This window comes from Hyperolius riggenbachi, chromosome 7, assembly GCF_040937935.1.
Source record: "Hyperolius riggenbachi isolate aHypRig1 chromosome 7, aHypRig1.pri, whole genome shotgun sequence".
Classification (NCBI taxonomy): Eukaryota; Metazoa; Chordata; class Amphibia; order Anura; family Hyperoliidae; genus Hyperolius; species Hyperolius riggenbachi.
Window position 1 is genome coordinate 50,037,434 of NC_090652.1, and position 23,119 is coordinate 50,060,552.

Sequence of the window (23,119 nt, forward strand, 5' to 3'; positions counted from 1 at the left end):
AGAGGAAAGGTATCAGAACACAAAGTATCACAGCTTTCTGTATATAGGGCTGTGAAGCTGCAGACCAGTTAGAGTGCCCACGCACATATAACTGTCATGTTTCACTTCCAGTAAAGTGGCAAAAGGAGGGAGTGGCATAAAGCTCAACCTCTCCCAGCAGTGACAGTAGAAGGCCAAGCCTATGGGTTTATTCACTCCCCTTCAGAAGATAATGGACACCTGGCCAGAAGCACTTGTGCGACATAAGAACTTTTGACGTCTAGGTGAGTAAAACAAATTAGGGGTTTGGGGAGAATGGTGCTCTTAGGGTTAGGGGTGGGCTTGCTTTAACTACAGTGACATTCAATAACACCCTTTTGACACTTGATAGAATCTCAGCCTACCAGGAAGCAGTTTACCTTTGGCTGAGCCCAGAACGTCAGCATAGCTGAAGCCGCCAACAAAGACCAGACCGCGGAAGAGTTCCAGGGCGGAGCCACCAGACAGAAGGTCTTCCATGGTGACATCCCAGACCTGAAGAATACAGAAGAACCATGAGTGATTTCAGCTATGAGAGACACTGGTGATTCACGTTACTGACTGGATAGCCTTGTTACCTCAAATCCAGCCATCAACAGGGCCGCTGCCATTTCTCTGTCCCCATTACTGCCCTCCTCACGCACAACAGCCACCCGGGGCTGGGAGGAACCTGTGAAGAGAACCACACGTGTTTAGTAAATCCATGTAGGTTGTTCTGTACAAATACATCTTGAAGTCCCCTCTCTGTTGCCATACCAATCTCAGCCAGGAGGGGCAGCTTTTCACTGGGATTAAATGTCAGGTGATACTTTGGTCCTGCCCGTTGGTTAAGTCCCGCCTCTTCCTGAGACACACAGCTAGGGTTGACTTGCAGACGCTCCAGCTGGAAGCTCGTCTCCTCCCACAAGGCTCGTAGTGTCCCCACCTCCTCCCGCAGCACTTCCTCCCCGTTCACACAGACTCTGACCTGAAAGCAGTAAGACAGGAGTTAAATCATTTATATAGCATTATAGTAGTCAAAGCAATCACCACTTAAACAGTCCCTCCACTAACCCGGTGTCTAAAACAGTCAGTGACCAGTCACCAATAGCAGGTGAATTAAAGGTTACCAGTCCACAACAGCCCTAACCACAAGGCTATATATGGCTCTGGATTCGATTCTCTGAATCCCCATCTCACATATATGAGCCACAATCAAATCTTCCAAAAATGTAGCAAGTATCCAAATCAATAATGCTCAGATCAATGATGCTGATATGGGGGTGGATAAAATAAGCAGAAAACAGTCTAAGTGTAGACAGTTTGATTCTGTATTCCCCCGCTGCTCCGGCCGCACACACAAATAATACGTCCAGACCATAAGACGCACCTAGGTTTTGTGGACAAACCCCCCCCCCTCCAAAAAAAAAATATACTAATCCTGGTGGGTCCACGGTGAAGGGGTGTCTTAAGGCTCTTTTACCCCAATTCCCCTAAATTGTTATGTATCCCTTGTATCTCTTTGGTTCCCCATGTACCTTTTGTGTCCCCCTCTGTCCATCCTGTGTCCCACTCTGTCCAGTGTCCCCCTTGCTCTGCCTCCCTGTCTATTCTGTGTTCCCCGGGATGCAGGACCTGGAGAGGGGGGGCAGGATATGGAGAGGGACACACAGGACATGGAGACGGCGATGCAAGATTTACAGAGGCGAACACACTTGAACACACTGCCCTGGTCCCATGTTAGATTTGGACCATAAGTCACACTTACCTCCCCCCCCACCACTTATGGTCGGAAATATATGGTACATTTCTCTTTAAACAGAGTGCAGAGAGGACTTTGCTTTGATATTATATGAATTTCAGGTGGCAGAATGTTTTCAGATATTAAAGGCCTTTTGTATAGCTATTATACAGGTTCTATCAGTTTACTGCTAACATACCGTAGACTTGGGACCGCTCCCCTGGGTGCATCCGATCTTCACACACTGCAGGCCACGCCCTCGGTACCGATCTATAACAGAGTCATGTGACACTTCCGGGACCTCCAGGATCAGCCCCAACTCCTCCGCAAACAACAGATCCAGTGCTGGACAGACAAAACAGTAACATTACACCTATTCCTATACAAGGACTGATAGGACACCAGATATGGAGGCGCAACGAGCTGGGAATACTCTTACCGCTTGTATCTGGAGAGGAGAACTCAACGTCCAGACCACAGTTCCCAGCGAAGGCCATCTCCAGGAGACACGTGATCAGACCGCCATCACTTACATCATGCCCAGCGCTCAGGCAGCGATCTGATAAAGAGGGAAACAAAGCATGTAGAAATTATTATTTATATAGCGCCATCATCTACTGTAGCACTGTACAACAACATGCAGGGTATGACAATACAATATAAACAATACAACAGTACACACAAGACAGTGGTGGAGTACAACTGATGCAGTGAACAAATCAACTACAGATTTTTACATAACGGTGGATGAGCTGCAGGCACATTAAACAGCATGAGAGACTAAAGGGTAATAATGGTTGTCAGTTGCCAGGGTGTCCTAAGAGAGAGAACATATACTTGGTGAGTTTTCAGGTTGTGCAAAAAAAAAAAAAAAGTTTATGCTGGGAACACACTGAGTTTTTTTTTTGGGCAGATTTACTTTCCGATCTATTTTTCCAAACGTTTTTCTGATCGATTTTCCATTCACTTCTATGAGAAAATCGATCAGAAAAACGATTGAAATCATATCGGACCTGTTGGAAATTATCATTGAGCCATCTATCTGCCAAAAACTCATGGGGCTTGCTTTACTAAACCATGCTAACTCATAGCACGGTCACACTAGCTTTTCGCGTGCAACCACAAATTTGCGCGGCCGTGCTATGAATTAACAGTTTAGTGAATCAAGCCCCATGAGGTTTTTTTGGCAGATAAGATGGCTCAATAGATAATTTCCAACAGGTCCGATCTGATTTTGATCGTTTTTCTGATCGATTTTCTCATAGAAGTGAATGGAAAAATCGATTAGAAAAACATTCGGAAAAATCGATCGGAAAGTAAACCTGCCCCAAAAAACCTCATTGTTTATCCCAAGCATAGGTGTGGGTGGAGTGGCAGATGTGTTGAGGCAAGAAGTTCCAGAAGAGAGGTTTGTAACCCAGTATGGGGTGGGGTGTGGGGAGGGGGGAGGGGGGGGGATGTCAGGGGTCTGCAGTAGAATGCCCTATCACTGTCCACAGTGGACACAGTTCAAGGATTCCACGTGAGGGGCGTGCTCCTGGCCGCAGCTGTAGTTGGTAGATGTGAGTATATCTCCTGCCGGGGAGATGTACGGACTACTGCTCAGGTGCACTCCACACAGACAGGTGGCTACATGAAAAGCCCCCCATAGAACAACATTAATCCGTGCCATGCACTGAATAGTATTCACCGAACCGAAACAGTCTGTATGCCTGTTGGATTAGTGTGGCTCTGTACTATTAACAAGCTGACACATCATTGCATTCCAGAGGTTCTGGAGGTGTGTTTAGCTTTCAGGGACATCAAAGAGATGATTTGCATATTCAGCAGTGATGCATTGTGGGACACCTCATATACTCACTCCGACCTGAATGATAACAAATAACTTCTGTTCTAAGGCAAACATCTGCATAGCTTTTTAGTCCATTGTAGCACCTTACACACTCCTAGGAGTTCTGGTTCATCATGAGCTTGCTGGGCAATCTGTAAGGCTAGAAATTAGTCGCCAGCCAAACTCTACCCTTGACTTCCATTGTGAATTGTCACATTAAAATAAATAGGGATTGGGCATTTCCCACTTGGACACTGGCCTGGCTGATAAGGAGCTAAAAGAGACCCTGAAGCGAGAATAAATCTCGCTTCAGAGCTCAAAGTTAGCAGGGGCACGTGTGTGCTATCGCGCCGCTAAACGGGGGTCCCTTCACCCCCAAACCCCCCACTGCAACACTTGGTCTCAGACTTGGTCGCTCCTGGAGGCAGGGCTAACCGCCGCAGCCCTGCCTCCAATCGCGTCTGTCAGCGGCGCATCGCCGCCTTTTCCCCGCCCCTCTCAGTGAAGGAAGACTGAGAGGGGCGGGGAGAGGCGGAGATACGCGCTGACAGACGCGCGTGGGGCAGGGCTGCGGCGGTTAGCCCTGCCCCAACCAGGAAGCGCTCCCCCGCATTACGGAGGGGATTTGGGGGGACAGGGACCCCCGTTAAGCCGCGGGATAGCGGCAGTTTAGCAGGGGCACACATGCCCCTGCTATATATGAGGTCTGAAGCGAGATTTATTCTCGCTTCAGACTCTCTTTAAAGAGAAACCGTAACCAAGAATTGAACTTCATCCCAATCAGTAGCTGATACCCCCTTTTACATGAGAAATCTATTTCTTTTCACAAACGGATCATCAGGAGGCTCTGGATAGCTGATTTTGTGGTGAAACCCCTCCCGAAGGAAACTGTGAGGATCATGGTCCTGCCAGTTTCCTGTCCGTGAACCTTGTTGCATAGTGGGAAATAACTGTTTACATCTGTTTCCAACTGCCAAAAAAAGCATGCAACGTCTTCCAGTGACATCACCTGCCAGCAGTAAAAATGTCACCATGTGATAAATGTCAGAATGTAAATCAGGGAAAGGAAAGATTTTACAATGGGCAAACACTGACTAAATCATTTATACGAAAGTATTGTAAAAATGAAGCACTTTTTTTATTACATTATTTTCATTGGAGTTCCTCTTTAAATTTCAGCCTCTCCGATCAGCATTGAGAACAAGGTTTACAATATCCTAGATTTGTTGTCTATGGAGGTGCTGGTGTTCCAATTTCATGAACACAACATAAGCCAAGCAGGACGTCCTCCATTGGCAAGTATCTGGACACGGGTCATTGTCTCACCTTTTAGAAGCTTCTGAGTGACCTGGAAACAGTTCACCAGCGTCTGGGGGTCATCCAGGTCAGGGGTCTCCTCTCCCAGCTGTGAATAGCACTGCGCCAAGGCACTTCCACCCAACCGGTGCCGACCAGGGCTCAGAGGAACATACAAGAGGATTCCTGCACACAGAAAGAGGCCACACTAAATATAACAGCATACACTATCCAGCAGTGACTAGTGTACTGCCTCTGACATAGCCAGCACCTATTCAGTAAGGAGTTTCTTGGGCGAGACTCCCTAACACTGCTACTGCCTGCTGAGTGCGGGCTTGTGGGTGCCTCGCAAGCGCTTGAGTCTTACATGAGAAAAGCGCTATACAAAAACTATTATAATAACTCTTCGTTCACAACGGTGTATGGATTTACTACATTTTGGAATAACCGTATTCACTTTAGTTATCCAAGTAGTGATGAGCACAGAATATGGCATACTCGTAATTTTGCATTGTAATTTGCAATTATTATGTAAAATTGTAATGCAAAATTCCACATAAAATCATAATTCATTTTTTAAGCGTCATCAGGAACCATTATTTCACGTAATTTTTGCCTAATTCCATGCCGACTCTAGCAGTTAAAAGCAAAGCCCCCATGCATGCTGTTACCACCACAATTGCTATGTATGTTAAAGAGAACCCGAGGTGGGTTCTTAGAATCCTATTAGCACACAGAGGCTGGTTCTGCATATAATCACCAGCCTCTGTTCCTATATTGTCTCCCCCCCATAGGCTCTGCTGTCCCCCATAAATCAAACCGCAGTGCTAGTGACACAAAGCGTGTCGATAGCAGGCTGTTTACATGCAGACTGTCACTCTCCGCCACTCCCCCACCTCCTCTATCGCCGCTCCCCGCCTGCGTCTCCTCCCTCCCTGCCTCTGCAAGCTGAGGAAAGGGATGCAGGCGGGGAGCGGTGTTATAGAGGAGGCGGGGGAGCGGCGGAGAGCGACAGTGTGCATGTAAACAGTCTGCTATCGACACGCTGCATGTCACTAGCATGGCGGTTTGATATATGGGGGACAGCAGAGTGCAGCCAGAGGGGGGGGGGGGAGACAGGATAGTAACATAGGCTGGTGATTATGTGCAGAACCAGCTTCTGTGTACTAATAAGATTCTTAAAACCCACCTTGGGTTCTCTTTAAGTGGAATCGTGGACACATGGCAAAAAAGACCTTGTAGTTTGAGAACATTTATTTTGAAAATGCAAAGAAAAAATGTTTTGTAAACTGTAATTTTTCTGAGTTTAAAGATTTTTCCTTTTTTCCAAAAACTACAAGGGCTTTTTGAATTTTTTTTTTTTTTTGCTTTGTCCCCAACCTTCTCCTTAAAGTGTAACTGTCGGGCATAAAATAAAAAAACAATTATTTATTCTTATCTGGTAAACAAGTAACCAGGCAACCCAAAAGTTAAAATCACGATTACTTTTCTTGTTGATAAATGATCATTTCCAGTTTACCTGACTCTTATTTGGTTCACAAAAAATTTGGTACACAAAAAGGAAGTTGCAGGGCATGCTGGGTTGTCCTTTTTTGCTTCTCTACTTAACTAATGCAGCCTGATTGGCTGAAGCCTCTTTCCCTCCTGTTTTCCCCTCCCACACCTCTGTTCCGCTCTGATTGGCCAATAATTCTCATGCTGAGATAATGCACATTCTATAGTGATAGGTGGACAAATCAGGCAGAGCAGAGTAAAGCTGGCCATACACTGGCCCGATTTGCCGCCGTTCGACAGCAGATTCGATCACTGGGATCGAATCTGCTGCCAATCGTTCGTGCTAAACGCAGCCGCCGATCCGATTTCCGTGCGGGAAATTACCGTCGATCGCCCGCGGGTAGGGAGCGCGTCGCTAGCGGCGGCCGATCCGATACAGGTATACATTACCTGACGCTGGCTCCCGGCCATCTTCTCAGCGCTGCACCGCTCTGTTCCTGCTCCATCCCAGCGTACATTAACTTCCTGCGCTCTATTTGAACTTCCTGGTCACGGAGTGACACAGTGTACGCTGGGATGCGGTGCAGCGCGGAGAAGAGGACCCGGAGCCAGCTTCAGGTAATGTATACGGGGGGGGACAGGCGGCAGGAGCAGCTCAACAGATTGTGAAAAGCTATATCATTTAAAAGTGCAACCAAACCCACAAATGAATAAGACAAAGTCTGAAAACTGTCAAACTGATCAGTATAAATTATAAGTTTTATCTTTGGATGTTATTGTCATATTGAAAAATCCTCCATGCTTCTGATCAGCTCTCCATGCAGGCTTATGACCTTTAGAGACTTACTTCCGGTTACAAATAGTTTCTGCAATCTGTTCATACTCTACTTCCTGTGAGCTACAAGACCGGCTCCCTCACATAAGGGTATATTCACTAAACTGCGGTAATCAGAATAACGTGCGCAAAGACTTACGCACGATGAGTAGAGCAGAATGCATAGAGCAGCAAAACATCTAACACACAAAGGTGTCCATGTTTTTTTGAATATACCTCAGGTAGCCTCTAAGCCAGTGTATGAAGCTCTGAGCTGATTGTGGTCTATCTTAGATTGGGTGGCGATTACCTTTCTCTCCGGGGTTCTTGAGATCTGGGGTGATGGTGGCAGTGATATCGGGGCACACAGCATATACGGAGATCACCAGAGACCCTGTGGAAGTCAAACCACATTAGAGCAGGAAAGAGGACCAGTCATAGGAGATACAACAGTAGAAACATAGGAAGGCCGTCCCAGCGTAATCCTCACCTGGAGCCTTCACTGTTTCCGCACCAACTCTGGCCGCCATGCTGAGAGAATCCTTCCCGCCGTCCACCGCTATGCCAACCTGCGCCATCACCTCGCACATAGCCACGCAGGCGTCATACAGCGCAGCGCCCTCTCCTGGAAGCTTGGCCGCCCACATCCAGTTTCCGCTGCATTTCACATCCTGTGGGAGGAGTAACATTAATAACAAAGACAAAAAACAGCGATAGCATTACGATGTGACATCCATTATTTTTAGTCTGTCAAAGGTATTTCATAAACTGATCATTTGAAACGCCCTCTACTTACTGTCGGTAGGCACTAAGTTTTATTAAACTTAGTAAAATTACATTTTTCTGGGGTACACTATACTCTATAACGAGTTCCAGATTCTGCGTAGATTTATTATATTTTCAGTTCTGGGACCCTCTGAAAGTTTGCATTGAGCTTCCGTCCGTGAACCAGCACAGCTGCACTGCGTAAGCAAAATCAGCACATTCTGGCCAAGCTCTGGGACAGAAAGCACAAAGGGGGACAGAGGAACATAGTGGAGACAGAGATGGCACATAGGAAAATGATGAGGGGATGTAGGTGACACAGTGTGTGTGTGTTGTGGGTGGTGTGTGTGTGTGTGTGTGTGTGTGTGTGTGTGTGTGTGTGTGTGTGTGTGTGTGTGTGTGTTCGTGTGTGTGTGTGTGTGTGTGTGTGCATGTGTGCGTGTGTGTGCGTGTGTGTGCGTGTGTGTGTGTGGGGGGGGGGGGACAGAGGGGGACAATGGAGGCACAGAGCTGGTAAAGAGGAATGCAGTGGAGGCAGTGGTTAGCACTCCGGCCTTGCAGTGCTGGGTCCCCGGTTCGAATCCCGGCCAGGGCACTATCTGCAAGGAGTTTGTATGTTCTCCTCGTGTTAAAGGGGAACTGAAGAGGGAGGTATATGGAGGCTGTCATGTTTATTTCCTTTTAAGCAATACCAGTTGCCTGGCAGCCCTGCTGGTCTATTTCTCTGCAGTAGTATTTGAATAAAACCAGAAACCAGCATGCAGCTAGTCTTGTCAGATCTGACTTTAAAGTCTGAGCCACTGAAACACCTTATCTGCTGAATGCTTGTTCAGGGGCTATGGCTAATAGTATTAGAGGCAGAGGATCAGCAGGGCTGACAGGCAACTGGTATTACTTAAAAGGAAATAAACATGACAGCCTCCATATACCTCTCTTCAGTTCCCCTTTAAATCACGTTAAATCATGGACTACGATATTTGGATTTAGATGTTAGAAAATTGTGGAGAAAAAAAAAACAACACAACATTTCCTTTAACAGAATCCACCAGCATATAATGCAGATGTCTCTATAGAAAGGACAAGGACTTGCCTTCAGGTCAGTGGTGAGAGCAAACACCAGGTTGGTAAGTGATTCTCCGACTGCCATTCGTGCCCCAGCCGCTGGGTTCAGGAGGCCTTTGATTGGCTGCTCCCCGATGGCGGTAGCTCCTCCCACAGTGTCAGTATAAGACAGCGACACCACCGCCACATCAGCCAGCGGGGTATGGAGGGGACCCACGCACTGCTGCTGGGCCACAAGGCCAGTGACCGAGCGATCCACCTGCAGATGAAGAGAGAGTGAGGCAGACTATACACAGGCATCATAGTGTGGCTGTCCAATTAGAGGGGTTCTGTAAGACGTCACCTTATTGGTCAGGTATCGCTTGCTGGCTACAGAGGGCAGCCGGAGGACTCTCTCTAGGGCGTGTCTGATGGTGAGCCCGCTGGGGAGGGTCAAAGGTCGCAGGGCAGGCCTAACCCGATCTAGCAGGAACTCCTGTAACACACAAAATAGATAAAATAAAAAAAATGTCTAACTTGAATAAAAAGACGTATCAAGGGGGGCATTTGACTCAAACTCATTTAAAACTAATTTAAAGATAAGCAACAGCATAATAGCCTTTAACCTCCCTGGCGGTACGCAGTTTCAGAGGCTGCGTCCACGGGAGGATTTTTAAAAAATAAAATGTGTTCATGTTATAGCTAGCACTTTGCTAGCTATGTCCCCCAAGCCCCGCCGCACCTAACTAAACCCCCCGATCGCTGCTGGCAAGATTTACCCCTCCGTGATCCCGCAAGAGCCGCAGCTTCACCATTCAACTTCACTTGTCGCCATGGCGACGATCGGACATGACGTCATCGACGTCATGCGCAGTCCCGATCCTCCCCATAGGGAAGCCTGGAGCTGATTGGGAGGCTGCGCCATCGTGGGATCCCTGGGGGGTATGTATTATGGCAGCAATAAGGGAAGGGGGGGGGATGGGTTGAGAGCGGCGAAACTTGGGGGACATAGTTAGCTAGCCAAGTGCATATACAGCAGATTTTTATTTTTTTTTCAAATCCTCCCGGGGCCATGTGATCCTCTGCGGCGGCTAGCCCGAGCGTAGGTCGGGCTTACCGTCAGGGAGGTTAAAGTAAGACATTTCTTTGTTACAGCTGATAGAAGAAAGGTCAGACCGGCACCATCCGTAGTATTTTATGCTCTTTAATGATGCTAAACAGCCATAGTAGCGACGTTTCGAAATATCAACTCCTTTTTCAAGCTAGGCTGGATATCAATTACAATATAACACACACTCAACTGCTTTATATAGCATATACAGTAACAACTGCTATATAAAACAGTTGAGTGTGTTTTATATTGTAATTGATATCCAGCCTAGCTTGAAAAAGGAGTTGATACTTCGAAACGACGCTACTATGGCTGTTTAGCATCATTAAAGAGCATAAAAGAGCATAAAATTCTACGGATGGTGCCGGTCTGACCTTTATTCTAGCAATTGTATTCTGGAGTGCTGCCAGATTGGACCGAGGCACATCTATTTGCTAAAAAGAAGCAGTGCTTCACCAGATCTTCATTTTGTTACAGCTGATACAAATCCTGCAATAAATCTGCAGTTTTCTACTTCCTGCTTTCATGGAAGCAGACATTAACATCCCGCGTTTACCAATTAGCTGCTCTGTCATGGCAGATGAGACTACTGAGCTAACACAGCTGGGAGATCAAATTACAGTTGTGATCAGTCACAGATGAGGGGGAATTAGAGAGAGGCTAAACTCTCCAAATACATACAGTGATGCATTTTTCTATGTTTTCCTTCTATCCTGTGCAAGAGATCAAGTCCACTTTAACAAGAATGCTACGGTAACACCCAATACACTAAAGTGCTCATGAATAGAGCCCAGAACAGATGGATTGGAAATGTGGGCGTGAGATTTCTGCCTGTCCATGTTCTCAGTTCTGCACACCTAAAGGGGCTCATACTTTGGTTGATTTCATAGTTACATAGTTATTTTGGTTGAAAAAAGACATACGTCCATCGAGTTCAACCAGTACAAAGTACAACTCCAGCCCGTCCCCCACATACCCCTGTTGATCCAGAGGAAGGCGAAAAAACGATTGATTTCAGCCATCAATCGATCGATTCTATTGAATCGATTGATTGGAAATCGATTCTTTCAAATTGATCGATCGATTTGCGGCCGATTTCTATCAATTTGATCTGACAGAATGGGAAATCTAGGTCGATCTGCTGCTGACAACAGATCGATGGCCCATAGAGTTGCATTGGATCTAATGCTAGGTACACACCATACAATTTCCTGTTATGCTGGGTACACATGGTAAGATTTTCCGTGCGATTCTGCGACCCGATCGTTTTTCCCGCACGATTCCGCACTCGAGTCTCTTATCTTCATTTGTTTTTCTTATCTTTTTCCATTCACCGCTATGAGAAATCGAGCGCAGAAACGATAGGGAGCAATATCGGACATGACGGATTTTATCTATTGGATCCATCTATCGCACGGAAAATTGTACCGTGCGTATTATGCTGTGTATTATGCTGGGAATACACTATATGCTTTTTTTCAGCAGATAGATGGTTCAATAGATCATTTCTGACATGTCCGATCTTATTTTCGATCGTTTTTCCTGATCAATTTCTCATAGAAGTGAATGGAAATTGATAAGAAAAGATAAGAAAATCGATCGGAAATCAGATCAGACAGTAAATCGACTGAAAAATCGCATAGTGTATCCCCAGCAGTATGCTGGATACACATGGTTCGTTCCCGCACTCGATTCCCGTCGATTCATTTATTATGACATGTCCGATTCGCGGTTCGATGGATCGTTAGGTCGATTTGCCATACTTTATATGGCAATCGACCTAAAAATCATCGAAATGCGCTCAGAAATCGATTCGTCGGGAATCGAGCGGCGCATTCGATGCGGGAAAGAACCGTGTGTATTCAGCATTAGATTTATCTGCCAGATAGATAATTTCCAAAATGTTGGAAATTATCTATATAACCATCTATCTGCCTAGGAATTAGGCATTGTTCTACTCAGCAGGAGATAACCAGAAGACAATGCACCAGAGATAATGACCAGTCTCTACAGAAAATAATCTAAAGGCCCATACACACGTCTGATTTTTTTAAACGACGGGTCGTTTGGACGTCCCGTCGTTCAGTCATCCGGACGTCAACGGATCACTCCAGACCAGTCTTATCAGCCGAACGACGGATTGTACACACGCCTGATTTGACGTCCGGACGACTGAACAATGGGACGTCCAAACGACCTGTCGTTTAAAAAAAAAAAAAAAAAAAATCAGACGTGTGTATGGGCCTTAATGCTGGGCATACACGACTCGTTTGTGCACCGGAATCGAGCCGCTGGCTGGATGCCGGCGCAGGCATTGATTCCCGCTCGTCCCCGCGGGCAATTCCTTATCTGCGCTTCGTTTCTTCCATTTTCCGCCCACGGGGATCGAGCGCGGTATCGATCCGGCGCGGTGATCTGACACGTCGGATATTAGCAATCGAGCCATCAGCGGCTCGATTGATAATAAAAAACGAGCCGTGTACGCCCAGCATAACAAAAAATTGTATGGTGTGTACTAGGCAGAATGGTCCAATAATGCATTTAGATAGATTTCCAATAGAAATCATTCTGAAATCTATTGGAAATCTGTTCCTAGTGTGTGCCACACACCAGATAAGATTCCTGTCAGATTCAACCTGACAGGCATCTGCCAAGAATCTATCTGATGGTCGAATCTGCTGCAAATCTATAAGTGTATGCCCACCTTAACAGAGTTGCAAACCTTTATTTACATGACATTAACGTGAACCCGAGGCGAGAGAGCGATAAGGAGGCGGCCATATATTTTTCCTTTGAAACAATGGCAGTTGTCTGGCTGTCCCACTAATACTGTGTCTCTAGTACTTTAATCTATAGATCCTGAACAAGCATGCCGATCAGCTGTTCTGACTGAAGTCTGACTAGATTAGCTGCATGCTTGTTTCAGGGTTGTGACTCAGACACTATTAATGCCAAAAGATCAACAGGACTGCCAGGCAACTGGTATTGTTAAAAGGCAAAAAAATATGGCAGCTTCTGTATCACTCTCACCTCGGGTTCCCTTTAACAAGAATGTGGCAGGAACAGCCGAAACTCTAAAGAGGGCAGGAAGAGAAGCCAGGACAGATGACTGGGAGATCTGGAGAAACACAGCAAGTCAATGGCTCCACTCAACAGACATAGAACATAGCCGTTAAATAAAAAGCTATCAATGAGATGCAAATATTTCCGAGTTCATGCAGATTTATGTAAAATGTTATGCAAATATATGCAGCTTGAAAATTTACCAACCAAGTCCCACCCCAGTTTAAATTGATTGGTCCATTTTCAAGTAGACAAGTAGTGGATACCACGTGGTACAATCATTGGACCGCCGGCATCATCTGTACCTTCTGGGGCATCTTGCCCAGCACCCACTCCAACTCCAAATCCACCGGGACGGAATTCCGGTCACTGTGGTCGGGTTCGGGATCTGTCTCACGCCCATTTACCAGCACAATCTGGAAGATCATAAAGGGTTAGACATCTGGTGATGGCCAATCATGCTAAAGTTGGTGCTCGGAGACAGGTGGGTACTTACCCTGCCGTCTCCAGTGATTCTGCCAACAAAATCCACAGGAGAGCGTTCCCTGCGGCACACCGAGCGCAGGAACTCCGCATTGTCCGGACGGAGAAGTAAAGCGTTGGATTCCTGATACTCTGCACCCCAAATCTCCAGGACGCTCAGGGTGGAGTCCCCTAACTGCAAGAAGAAGAAAAGCATTTACACTACAACCAGAGCCAGGCCATCCGTGAGGCTGGCGGGGCAGTAATTTTTACATGAAGCGTTCATCTCAACATGTTCAATATTTATACTGTAAGTAGTAGTTGTGTTCAAATTCGGGACCACGTGGTTCGGAATCCGAACAGTTGCATTCAGCACCGTACAGCAGGACAGGGTGCATTCCACTCAGCTCTTATACTCTGGCCATCCAGCTAGGAATCAGGAAGCATCAGAGGTAAAACGGAACACTCCCAGTCATTCTGTCTGGTGCTGAATGCGGCTGTTCGGGTTCCGAACCACGTGGTCCAGAATAAAAGCACCAACGCTATTTATTAGTTACAAATCACAAGTTACCATGATAATTTTTTTTTTTTTTTACTTTTACTTTTGGATAAGACAGTTACTTCTAGTAGTACCCAGGGTTCATTCCTACTATTACTAACCTAGTACTCAGGCTACATGCCAGAGATAGTAGAACTGTATACTAAACAGCCTAGGGGGGCAGTGAATGACTACAGGATCACATAGTTTAGTTGACCTTCAGAGGACCTTCATCTTATGCCACTCATACCTGAAAGTTCTTGGTGTAGATGATCGCTCCCTGGGGTTCACTCAGCTCCTTCAGGACGTTACCTGTGTGGAGGACGATGTGAGTGAGGCAGGAGATTTAGCCAGAAGTGAAAAGCAGTAAGCATGTGCAAATCAAAACCAACTACTGAGTAGTTGGCTATAGACTCACCATTGCCCCCTGCTCCTTGGTCATGAATACTGCAGATAGGATTCTTCTCTCCTCTCTCCACACAAGCCCGAACCGCTCGATTCATCTTCTGCTCCATCTCTGCATCTCCTCTCTGCACAGCGCCGAAGTCCAGCTCGCTGGCGTTGTCTCCTTGAACCTGGAGAAGTATGGAGAGTCATTATTTGCTCCTCATGCATGGCTTTGCCAAACAGGCTAGCCTATCTCTATAGCTAATTTTAAAGGACTCTTCTCACCTGAATGGATGATGCAGCTCCTCCACCGACACCGATTCTGTAGACTGGACCCCCGATCTTCACTACATGCATTCCTGACAGACACAGGACACCAACAACAATATTTAAAGAGACTCCGTAACAAAAATTGCACCCTGTTTTTTTATCATCCTACAAGTTCCAAAAGCTATTCTAATGTGTTCTGGCTTACTGCAGCACGTTCTACTATCACCATCTCTGTAATAAATCAACTTATCTCTCTCTTGTCAGACTTGTCAGGCCTGTGTCTGGAAGGCTGCCAAGTTCTTCAGTGTTGTGGTTCTGCTATGAACTCCCCCATCCAGGCCCCTCTCTGCACACTGCCTGTGTGTTATTTAGATTAGGGCAGCTTCTCACTGCTCTATTATCTTTTACAAGCTGGATAAATCCTCCTCTGAGCTGGCTGGGCTTTCACATACTGAGGAATTACATACAGGCACAGCTGTCTGCACTCTGCAGGAAGAAATAGCCTGACACTTTAGTGGAAGATAGCTGCAGGGGGAAAGAAACACACAAATGATCTCTTGAGATTCAAAAGGATGGCTGTATACAGCCTGCTTGTGTATGGATGTATTTTCTATGTGTGGACATACTGTACATCAATCTACTTCCTGTTTTGGTGGCCATTTTGTTTGTTTATAAACAAACTTTTAAAAACTGTTTTTAACCACTTTTAATGCGGTGAGGAGCATCGAAATTGTGACAGAGGGTAATAGGAGATGTCCCCTAACGCACTGGTATGTTTACTTTTGTGCGATTTTAACAATACAGATTCTCTTTAAGTATAATCCATTCCAGAGCAACTAGGGTTCTACACAAAAACTGTACAGTTTTCTTGTAGCCCTGGGGAAACAACATATTTTTACCCCTTGTGTTTATTATCAACCCCCCTAAGATCTGTGGAATCATCTGTGCCCAAGGACCGCAAAAATAAGGGTCAAGGAAAGACACCAAACGCCACTACGTGTTGTACTCATACATACAAACAAACAAACAACAAAAAAACAGGATGATATTTAAATGGAATGAAATCTGAATTTCCTCTCTGCTCTAAAAAGATAAGCAACAGCATAACCACCTTTAAAGAAAAAACAATCTGTTTCAGTTTATAGATCTCCTGCAATAAATATGCAGTGTGTCCACTTCCTGGTTTCATGGGAGCAGAAAAAGAGTTAACATCCTTTGTTTACATATTAGCTGTGTCTGCCGAGGAATGCCAAAATGATGTGCTGACACAGCTGAGAGATCAAATTACACTTATGATTACTTACAGAGGAGGGAGGCATTAGAAAGGCTCTTTTCTCTAAAAAACACAAATGGCACATTTCTCTCTGTTTTCCTTGTATCCTGTGCACTTTAAATTACAACCTCCTTTGAGAGGTGCAAACTAAAAATAAAATAACTTACAAACGCTAAAAAGCAAAAAGTACTGAAAGACAATCAACCAATAAAGTTGAAAAAAACGTAATTGCACATAGAAAACTTGTCAATGCGTTTTTCAGGTAAATTCGCTTTTTGTTACTCTCAAAGAAGAAATTAGGCCAGATTGTATGGACTAAGCTTTATTAAGCCCCATCTACACCATACCATTTTTTGTCCGATTCGATACAATCCAACACGTTCCGAGCGGGATTCGATTCAATTTGCCATTGTTTTGCAATGGCAAATCGAATCCCGATCGGACATGTTGGATTGAATCAAATCAAATCAATGAATCAAATCACACAAAAAAATGGTATGGTGTAGATGGGGCTTTAAGATTCATCCTGGCCAGGACATCCTCTGCATGCAATCTACCGAGATTGAATGTGAATTGTGTGGTGTAGGAATTGATCAATATCCAATTGACTGGCTTGGCATATTGGGTTGTAATCAACATGTCTTATTTTAGGGAATGTAGAGATCCACTTTAAGAAAAGTAATTACACTGCAATCACGGAATGCCAGCACCTACTACTATGTCCATCACATAGCCATTTCTTTAGGTGCTTAACATAGGTACATACTATTTACTGTAAACTGGCCTGGTTTATGTGGCTCACAGATTCTGTTTTTTTTGGCCATGCCTAGATATTGTGTCTCTACTTCAGGTCTGTAAAATTTGAACTCTACATCCAAAACCTCTTTGGCAGAAATCAAAAACATGATTCACTGAGCCACCATATTAATAAGGTTCCTCACCTTTTTCAGGAGCCTCCTTCTTCTGATGAAGGTCCTCCATTGATCCAATTCCTCCGCTGAACATGATGGGTTTCACCCACTCCCGCCTCTCCCCTGAGGGCAGGCGCAGTCCGAAGGAGCGAGCAAACCCTGCAGATTGGTGACACAAGGAGAGATGATGACAAGCTTAGTGATGGAACGATATGGAACCGTTGTAAAACTTACAGAGCTCATAAACCATCTTACCGGCCAGTACCGGTTCCCCAAATTTGTTGCCGTAATCAGATGCACCATTACTGGCTTCAATGGCAACCTCCAGAGGCCGGGCAAACTGGACTGGATATTGATATGTGTTGTCCTCCCAGGGCAGGGTGTAACCTTGGTGGATATGAGAACATGCTTAGAAGTCGGAGGAGGTGTCAGATAGATTGGTATAAGGGAAAGGTGGGTTAATGCCAAATTACCTGGAATGTGCAAGTTGCCAAAGCAATAACCGGCAGTCCCAGCTATGACATGCGCCCCCTTCCCGGTGCTCTGCACATCTCGAATACGGCCTCCAGTGCCTGTAGTGGCACCACTAAATGGAGCCACGCCTGAAAAACAGAAGTCATCCGACCGTCAAGCTTGTCTTAGAGTACTAAGTAGAAACAGCTATGGGTGGCACTTACCAGTGGGGAAGTTGTGAGTTTCCGCGGTAAAGATAAGGTGCCTAGTGGAATCATGCAGGTGATAGCGGCTAGCACGAGTTGGGTCATCGGGAATAAGACTTTTCACCGCCCTTCCTTGGATAGCACTGGGTAGACAACATACCACATAGTATTCAATAAGCAACCAGAGGAGAGAATATAAAAAAAAAAAAAAAAAAAAGAGGCTCATGAGGACACATTCAGAACTCATCATCCTAGGTACCGACCTGCTGTTATCACAGAACTTAATGATGTTATTCTGGTTGCTGGTCTCCTGGGTCTTCATGATGATATCAAACAGAGAGTGGGGCTTCTTCTGTCCCTCAACCACCAGGCGGCCCTTGAAAAACCAATGCCTGCTGTGCTCACTGCAGGGGGGACAATCAGCAAAAGTGTTTATTGAGCAAAGGAGAAGAAACGGGAGAAACGGTTACTAAACTGAGGACATGATTCTACGATTATGACCAATCTTACTACATCTACGTTGTATGAAGGCTTCCCTGAACAATCTAATTAAATTGCATTCAGTCTACTTACTGCTCAGTTATCGTAAGAGAACAGAGGCGCCAGCAGGATAAATGTTAAAATTTGCTTGGAGGCAGTGGTGGACTTACCTCCGGAAAGCAGACTCAAAATACTGTCTGAATTAAACAAATAAATGTATATTGGTACCCCAAAAAGATGCAACGCGTTTCGCAGGCACAGCCCACTTCATCAGGCAATAAGATAGGGGACAAACAGTAGCTCGTCGGTAGCACAGGCGCTATTCGTGCTACTGACGAGCTACTGTTGGGTGGGCTTGAACCCCCAACCTTTCGGTTAACAGCCGAACGTGCTGTTAACAGCCACAGAGACTGTGTACCACAAAGACTGTGCACGCAGGGGCGTAGCAATAGGGGGTGCAGCGGTAGCGAGCGCATCGGGGCCCTTGGGCCAGAGGGGCCCCAAAGGGCCCTCCCTCAACTACAGTATTAGCTCTCTATTAGTCCTGTGCTCATAATAATAATCACTTTGAATAGTGGTAATCATTAACAAGCTGTTTCCCATCCCCTTCTTGCACCTCTGACACTGTAGTTGCTATTGGCAGGTTTTGGTGCGCCGTATCAATTGTTATGTATAGAATGCTTGGGGGGCCCCATTGTAAGACTTGCATCAGGGCCCACAGCTCCTTAGCTACGCCACTGTGTGCACGCAGTTGCTGTTGAATGATTTTATGAGGATGTATGCGTGCCTTTTGGAGGGAGGAAGTAAGTCTGCTCCAAGAAGTTTCAGCATGTAGTGTTGGTGGTATAATGGTGAGAATAGCTGCCTTCTAAGCAGTAGACCTGGGTTCTATTCATGGCCAATGTATGTGAGCTGGCTTTTGACATCCTACAATTCCCTAAGTAAGCACATTTTTCTCTTGGGTATATTACAATGGTACATGCTAGGCTGGCTTCAGCATGTAGCACTGTAGTGTGTAGTGTTGGTGGTATAAAGGTTAGGATAGCTGCCTTACAAGTGGTAGGCCTGGGTTCGATTCCTGGCCAATGTATGCGAGTTGGCTTTTGACATCCTACAAATCCCTAAGCAAGCTCATTTTTCTCTTGGATATATCACAATGGTACATGCTAGGCTGGCTTCAGCATGTAGTGTTGGTGGTGGTATAGCGGTGAGGAGAGCTGCCTTCCTAGCACTAGACCTGGGTTCGATTCCTGCCTAATGTATGTGAGCTGGCTTTTGACACCCTACAATTCCCTGGAAGACAAGATCCTCCTCCTCCTCCTCAGGGGAGGAAGAGAGGAGGGGAGGAAGGAGAAGGAGGGAGGTTTGTGTGGAAATTCTAAGTCTGGCGAGTGGAAAATCTTATTTTTAGGCAAAAATCCGTTTGGCAGCAAAAAAAAAAAAAAAAAAAAAAAAAAAATGCATTCCGCAGAATTCCATATTTTTCACTGGAAATTCTGCCATAGCGCTATAGCAATTCCGTTCCGTCGCAACGGAACCGGAATCACCAAATTCCGGCCGGAATCGGAGAAATCGTAATTCCGCGGAGTCCAGCGACCATCCCTAAAGCCAGCAGAAGCTCTGGTAGACTTAAGATGACACATGAAGTACATGCAGGGGGCAAGGGGAGCAGCACCCTGTAGGGAAGTAATGGTGTTCCCCTCAATGGCACACCCTATAATGAATCTCCCTTAAAGGACACCCGAAGTGAAAAGTACTATCTTTACTCACCTGGGGCTTCTTCCAGCCCATAGAAGCCTTCTGGGTCCCTCACTGCAGCTCCAGTGTTTCCTGGTGTCCCACTGGCCACCCAAAGTTTGTCGACCTTCGCCCACATGCGCAGAAGCGCCGAGCAGCCGATGGGTTATCCATCTCTGCCAGCAATGCTTACAGCCCATTGTACAATAGATGTTCTGAGTGAATGACATACCTGTTAGACTGGGCGAGGTCAAAGCACTCCACACTGCTGGGGTTGCGGCCAACCCGTTGGAAGAGGGCTGTGTAGTAGTCCAAATCCCAAGAATCAAAGGCCAAACCTTCAGAGAGTGATAACACAGAGCCAATATTGAGGAGAGGACAATCACCAAACATCTACAACTAGAAATATTAATAATCCCTATCCCGAGGATACCAAGCTGCCTCTTTCAAGGCCTCAATCAGGGCAAGCCATCCCCATCCAAGGTGGTACAAAGCAGCAATCCATGAAATTATCTATGGCTGTGCCAGAGGATCAGATAAACGACACAGCACAAACACAAGGCCAGAAACTGGGTGCTCAGGAAAGCCATGTCTGATGTGAGCCACAACTCACTTCTGTCTGATCATCAACACAATCCAATGACTGGATGACCTCTATAGTCTGCTGTAACCAATAACTGACCCTTCCAAGCGTTGTTGAGGAATCGGTCATGCTAGTAAATATCACTCTCGTGAAAAAGAAAAACCTCCCTGAAGAGCTTTTGTACATTGATATGGAATCCCCATCTGGAGACTTATTTCCTGGTCAATAATGAATCAATCTCCAGAGACCACAGAAGAGAGACACAAAGACAAATTAAATGAGTGCCTATACTCACAATGTTGAGCGCCCTAACAGGGCAACCATTGTATGAGGACAACCACTGTTGGTGGAAAAGGTTTTTACGTGCCTCCTCTCATGCTCAGGTTCCTAATTGGTCTAACTCAAGTGACTGATTAATTTGAATCTTAGGAAAAATTTGAGAACAATGTTTTTGTAAACACAGTTACACATGACACCTACCCAGTTCTGTATTGGCCTGCTCTAACGCTGCCCTTCCTCGTCCAAGAATGTCCACCTCATACACCTGCTCGGGACGTACAGAGATCTCAAAGGTGGTCACCGGCTCTGCATACATGCACTCTGTCATCCGATCATACAGCGAGGCAACAAGTCTCTGCTTCTCACTCTCTTCTGGCTCTTTCTGAAACTAAAGAGATGGAACAGATGAACTTACAACTAACATGTGTATGTACCTTAAAGGACAACTGATGGAGGCTGCCATTTTTGTATCCTCTTAAGCAAAACTAGTTGCCTGGCTACCCTGCCTCTAATACTGTCAGCCATAGCCCCTGAACAAGCATGCAGCAGATCAGGTGTTTGACAATATTGTAAGAGCTGACAAGATTAGCTGCATGCTTGTTTCTGGTGCGATTCAGACACTACTGCAGCCAAACAGATCAGCAGGGCTGCCAGGCAACTGGTATTGCTTAAAATAAATATATCCGTCTCACTTCAGTTGTCCTTTAAGTTGCCGGCCCTGATGAAGCTTGGTGACGCCAAGCGAAACTAGTCGGTGATTGGTTGCCCTCATCAAGCCCACTGACCGCTGATTCACCAGGCGGTGACATGCTGGGGAACCCGTTCTAGCGCGTGGAGCGCGGCGTTCTACCATGGAGTAGGCCGGCTGCTTGAAGTGGGACCTGTGCAGGGCACCTATGCCTGCGGATAGACTAAGGGGTGAGCCGGTTGTCTGGTGGAAAGGGAGGTGAGCGGATCACACTTGCAGAAGCGCTTTATTGGTCTCCCAGTCACTTAAGTCTGAGACCTACCAGCGTCTTTGGATCACATGCCGGACCGTACCCAGGGGGGCCCCCTTTTGTGGATTACAATTGGAGCAGCCTGCCTGCGCGGCTGATTGAATAGCCAGGTGAAGTAATACTTTCACATAACTTGCGATGGACATTTGGAGGTCGTGAGTATGCAAACTTACACGCAGTGAATATATGGTTTAAGATGCGCCGGTTCATTTGAATGAGACCTTATTACGTCTATTCGGAGGACATTGGACACTGTTATAAAATCCTGTGTGCCTTTCATCCTAGGCTGTCCCTCTTTCTGCAGGCAGACTGTTTTGTTGCCATTTATGGGGTACCCAGAAATCACCTGGTTATGTATGGTGTGAAGTGTGTCAGTGTGGCATGCATGATGGCTAGATTTTAATGACAACAGCGCTGTTGCTTTTTTTAGCTCCGTGTGCATTTTTCAGCTGGTCTTACATTTATGTATTAGTCAAAGTTTTCCATTTTTGCATACACCGTTGAGTCCCAAGGAGCCCTTTGTCAATTTGATTTGTATTTACAAATAAGGTTCAGGACCATTGCCCAACTTGGTAAAGGTGATGCCTAATTTACTTATGTCCCTACTTTTTCCCTATACCCTATTCCCTGTTTAGCCTTTAAGTTGATAGAGTCTAGTAGCACAAAGCTGATTAGATTTATACAATCTGTCTCATCTTATAAGCATAGCGCTTATGTAGGGGGTTACTCCCACCTTTATCAGGAACCTCTTGGAGCATTCGATCCTGTCCACAGCGGTGAGCCCAATGGAACGGCAGATGGACACAGCGTTGGTGGAGGAGGCAGTGGAAAAGTTCAATCTGAAGAAGAAATCAGCATCAGATCATTAATACTGAAAATCATAACGTTAGCATGTAAAAAGGGGTATTATTATAGCAAAAAGACCCTACGCAGCATCTCATTTGTAAATCAACGAAAAATGGAAGGCTCAGCCTGCAATAATCACAAGACCATGCCCAGGGTTGAAGTACACTAGTGAAGACCAGCCCAAATAGGCACACTACCTGAAGAAGTGGGCCAGAGTCACGAAACACGTTGTGCGTGGTAATAAGAGCATTACAACCCTATCCCAGATTCTTGTTTTGAGATTTAAGCGTTCCTCTTACCTCTTTATTTATGAACTGTTCCATGTGATATCTGTAGGGCACCTCCTTTATATGTATAGAGTGACAGATAGCATAGCATGCTTACAAGACCATAAGAATGGCAGCCCCATTTTCTCCTTAGTTTAGGTTCACAACCTCAGATCAAATAACTTGAACACCTCCAAAGTCCAACTCAAAACCTGTGGTGCCAGAGCCTTCTGTCATGCTGCCCCTAACATTTGGAATGCCTTGCCACGTCCAATGA

The 23,119-nt window shown here is 45.8% G+C and overlaps 1 protein-coding gene across 2 annotated transcripts in view; it reads right to left on the reverse strand.

Moving 5' to 3' along the window:
• PFAS (phosphoribosylformylglycinamidine synthase) overlaps positions 1-23,119 on the reverse strand; it is a 41,580-nt gene that overhangs the window by 9,494 nt on the left and 8,967 nt on the right. For both annotated transcript variants that reach the window (XM_068244024.1, XM_068244025.1), the window contains exons 4-26: positions 22,464-22,569; positions 20,934-21,120; positions 20,103-20,208; positions 17,917-18,057; positions 17,672-17,796; positions 17,468-17,596; positions 17,250-17,381; positions 17,025-17,153; positions 14,826-14,899; positions 14,572-14,728; positions 14,404-14,465; positions 13,650-13,811; positions 13,459-13,569; positions 9,344-9,475; positions 9,029-9,259; positions 7,664-7,844; positions 7,484-7,567; positions 4,896-5,051; positions 2,178-2,297; positions 1,938-2,083; positions 775-985; positions 597-688; positions 399-513 (exon numbers count right to left, since the gene is read on the reverse strand). In XM_068244024.1, coding sequence (XP_068100125.1) covers positions 399-513; positions 597-688; positions 775-985; positions 1,938-2,083; positions 2,178-2,297; positions 4,896-5,051; positions 7,484-7,567; positions 7,664-7,844; positions 9,029-9,259; positions 9,344-9,475; positions 13,459-13,569; positions 13,650-13,811; positions 14,404-14,465; positions 14,572-14,728; positions 14,826-14,899; positions 17,025-17,153; positions 17,250-17,381; positions 17,468-17,596; positions 17,672-17,796; positions 17,917-18,057; positions 20,103-20,208; positions 20,934-21,120; positions 22,464-22,569 — 3,089 coding nt within the window. The remainder of the gene's footprint in view (positions 1-398; positions 514-596; positions 689-774; positions 986-1,937; positions 2,084-2,177; positions 2,298-4,895; positions 5,052-7,483; positions 7,568-7,663; positions 7,845-9,028; positions 9,260-9,343; positions 9,476-13,458; positions 13,570-13,649; positions 13,812-14,403; positions 14,466-14,571; positions 14,729-14,825; positions 14,900-17,024; positions 17,154-17,249; positions 17,382-17,467; positions 17,597-17,671; positions 17,797-17,916; positions 18,058-20,102; positions 20,209-20,933; positions 21,121-22,463; positions 22,570-23,119) is intronic.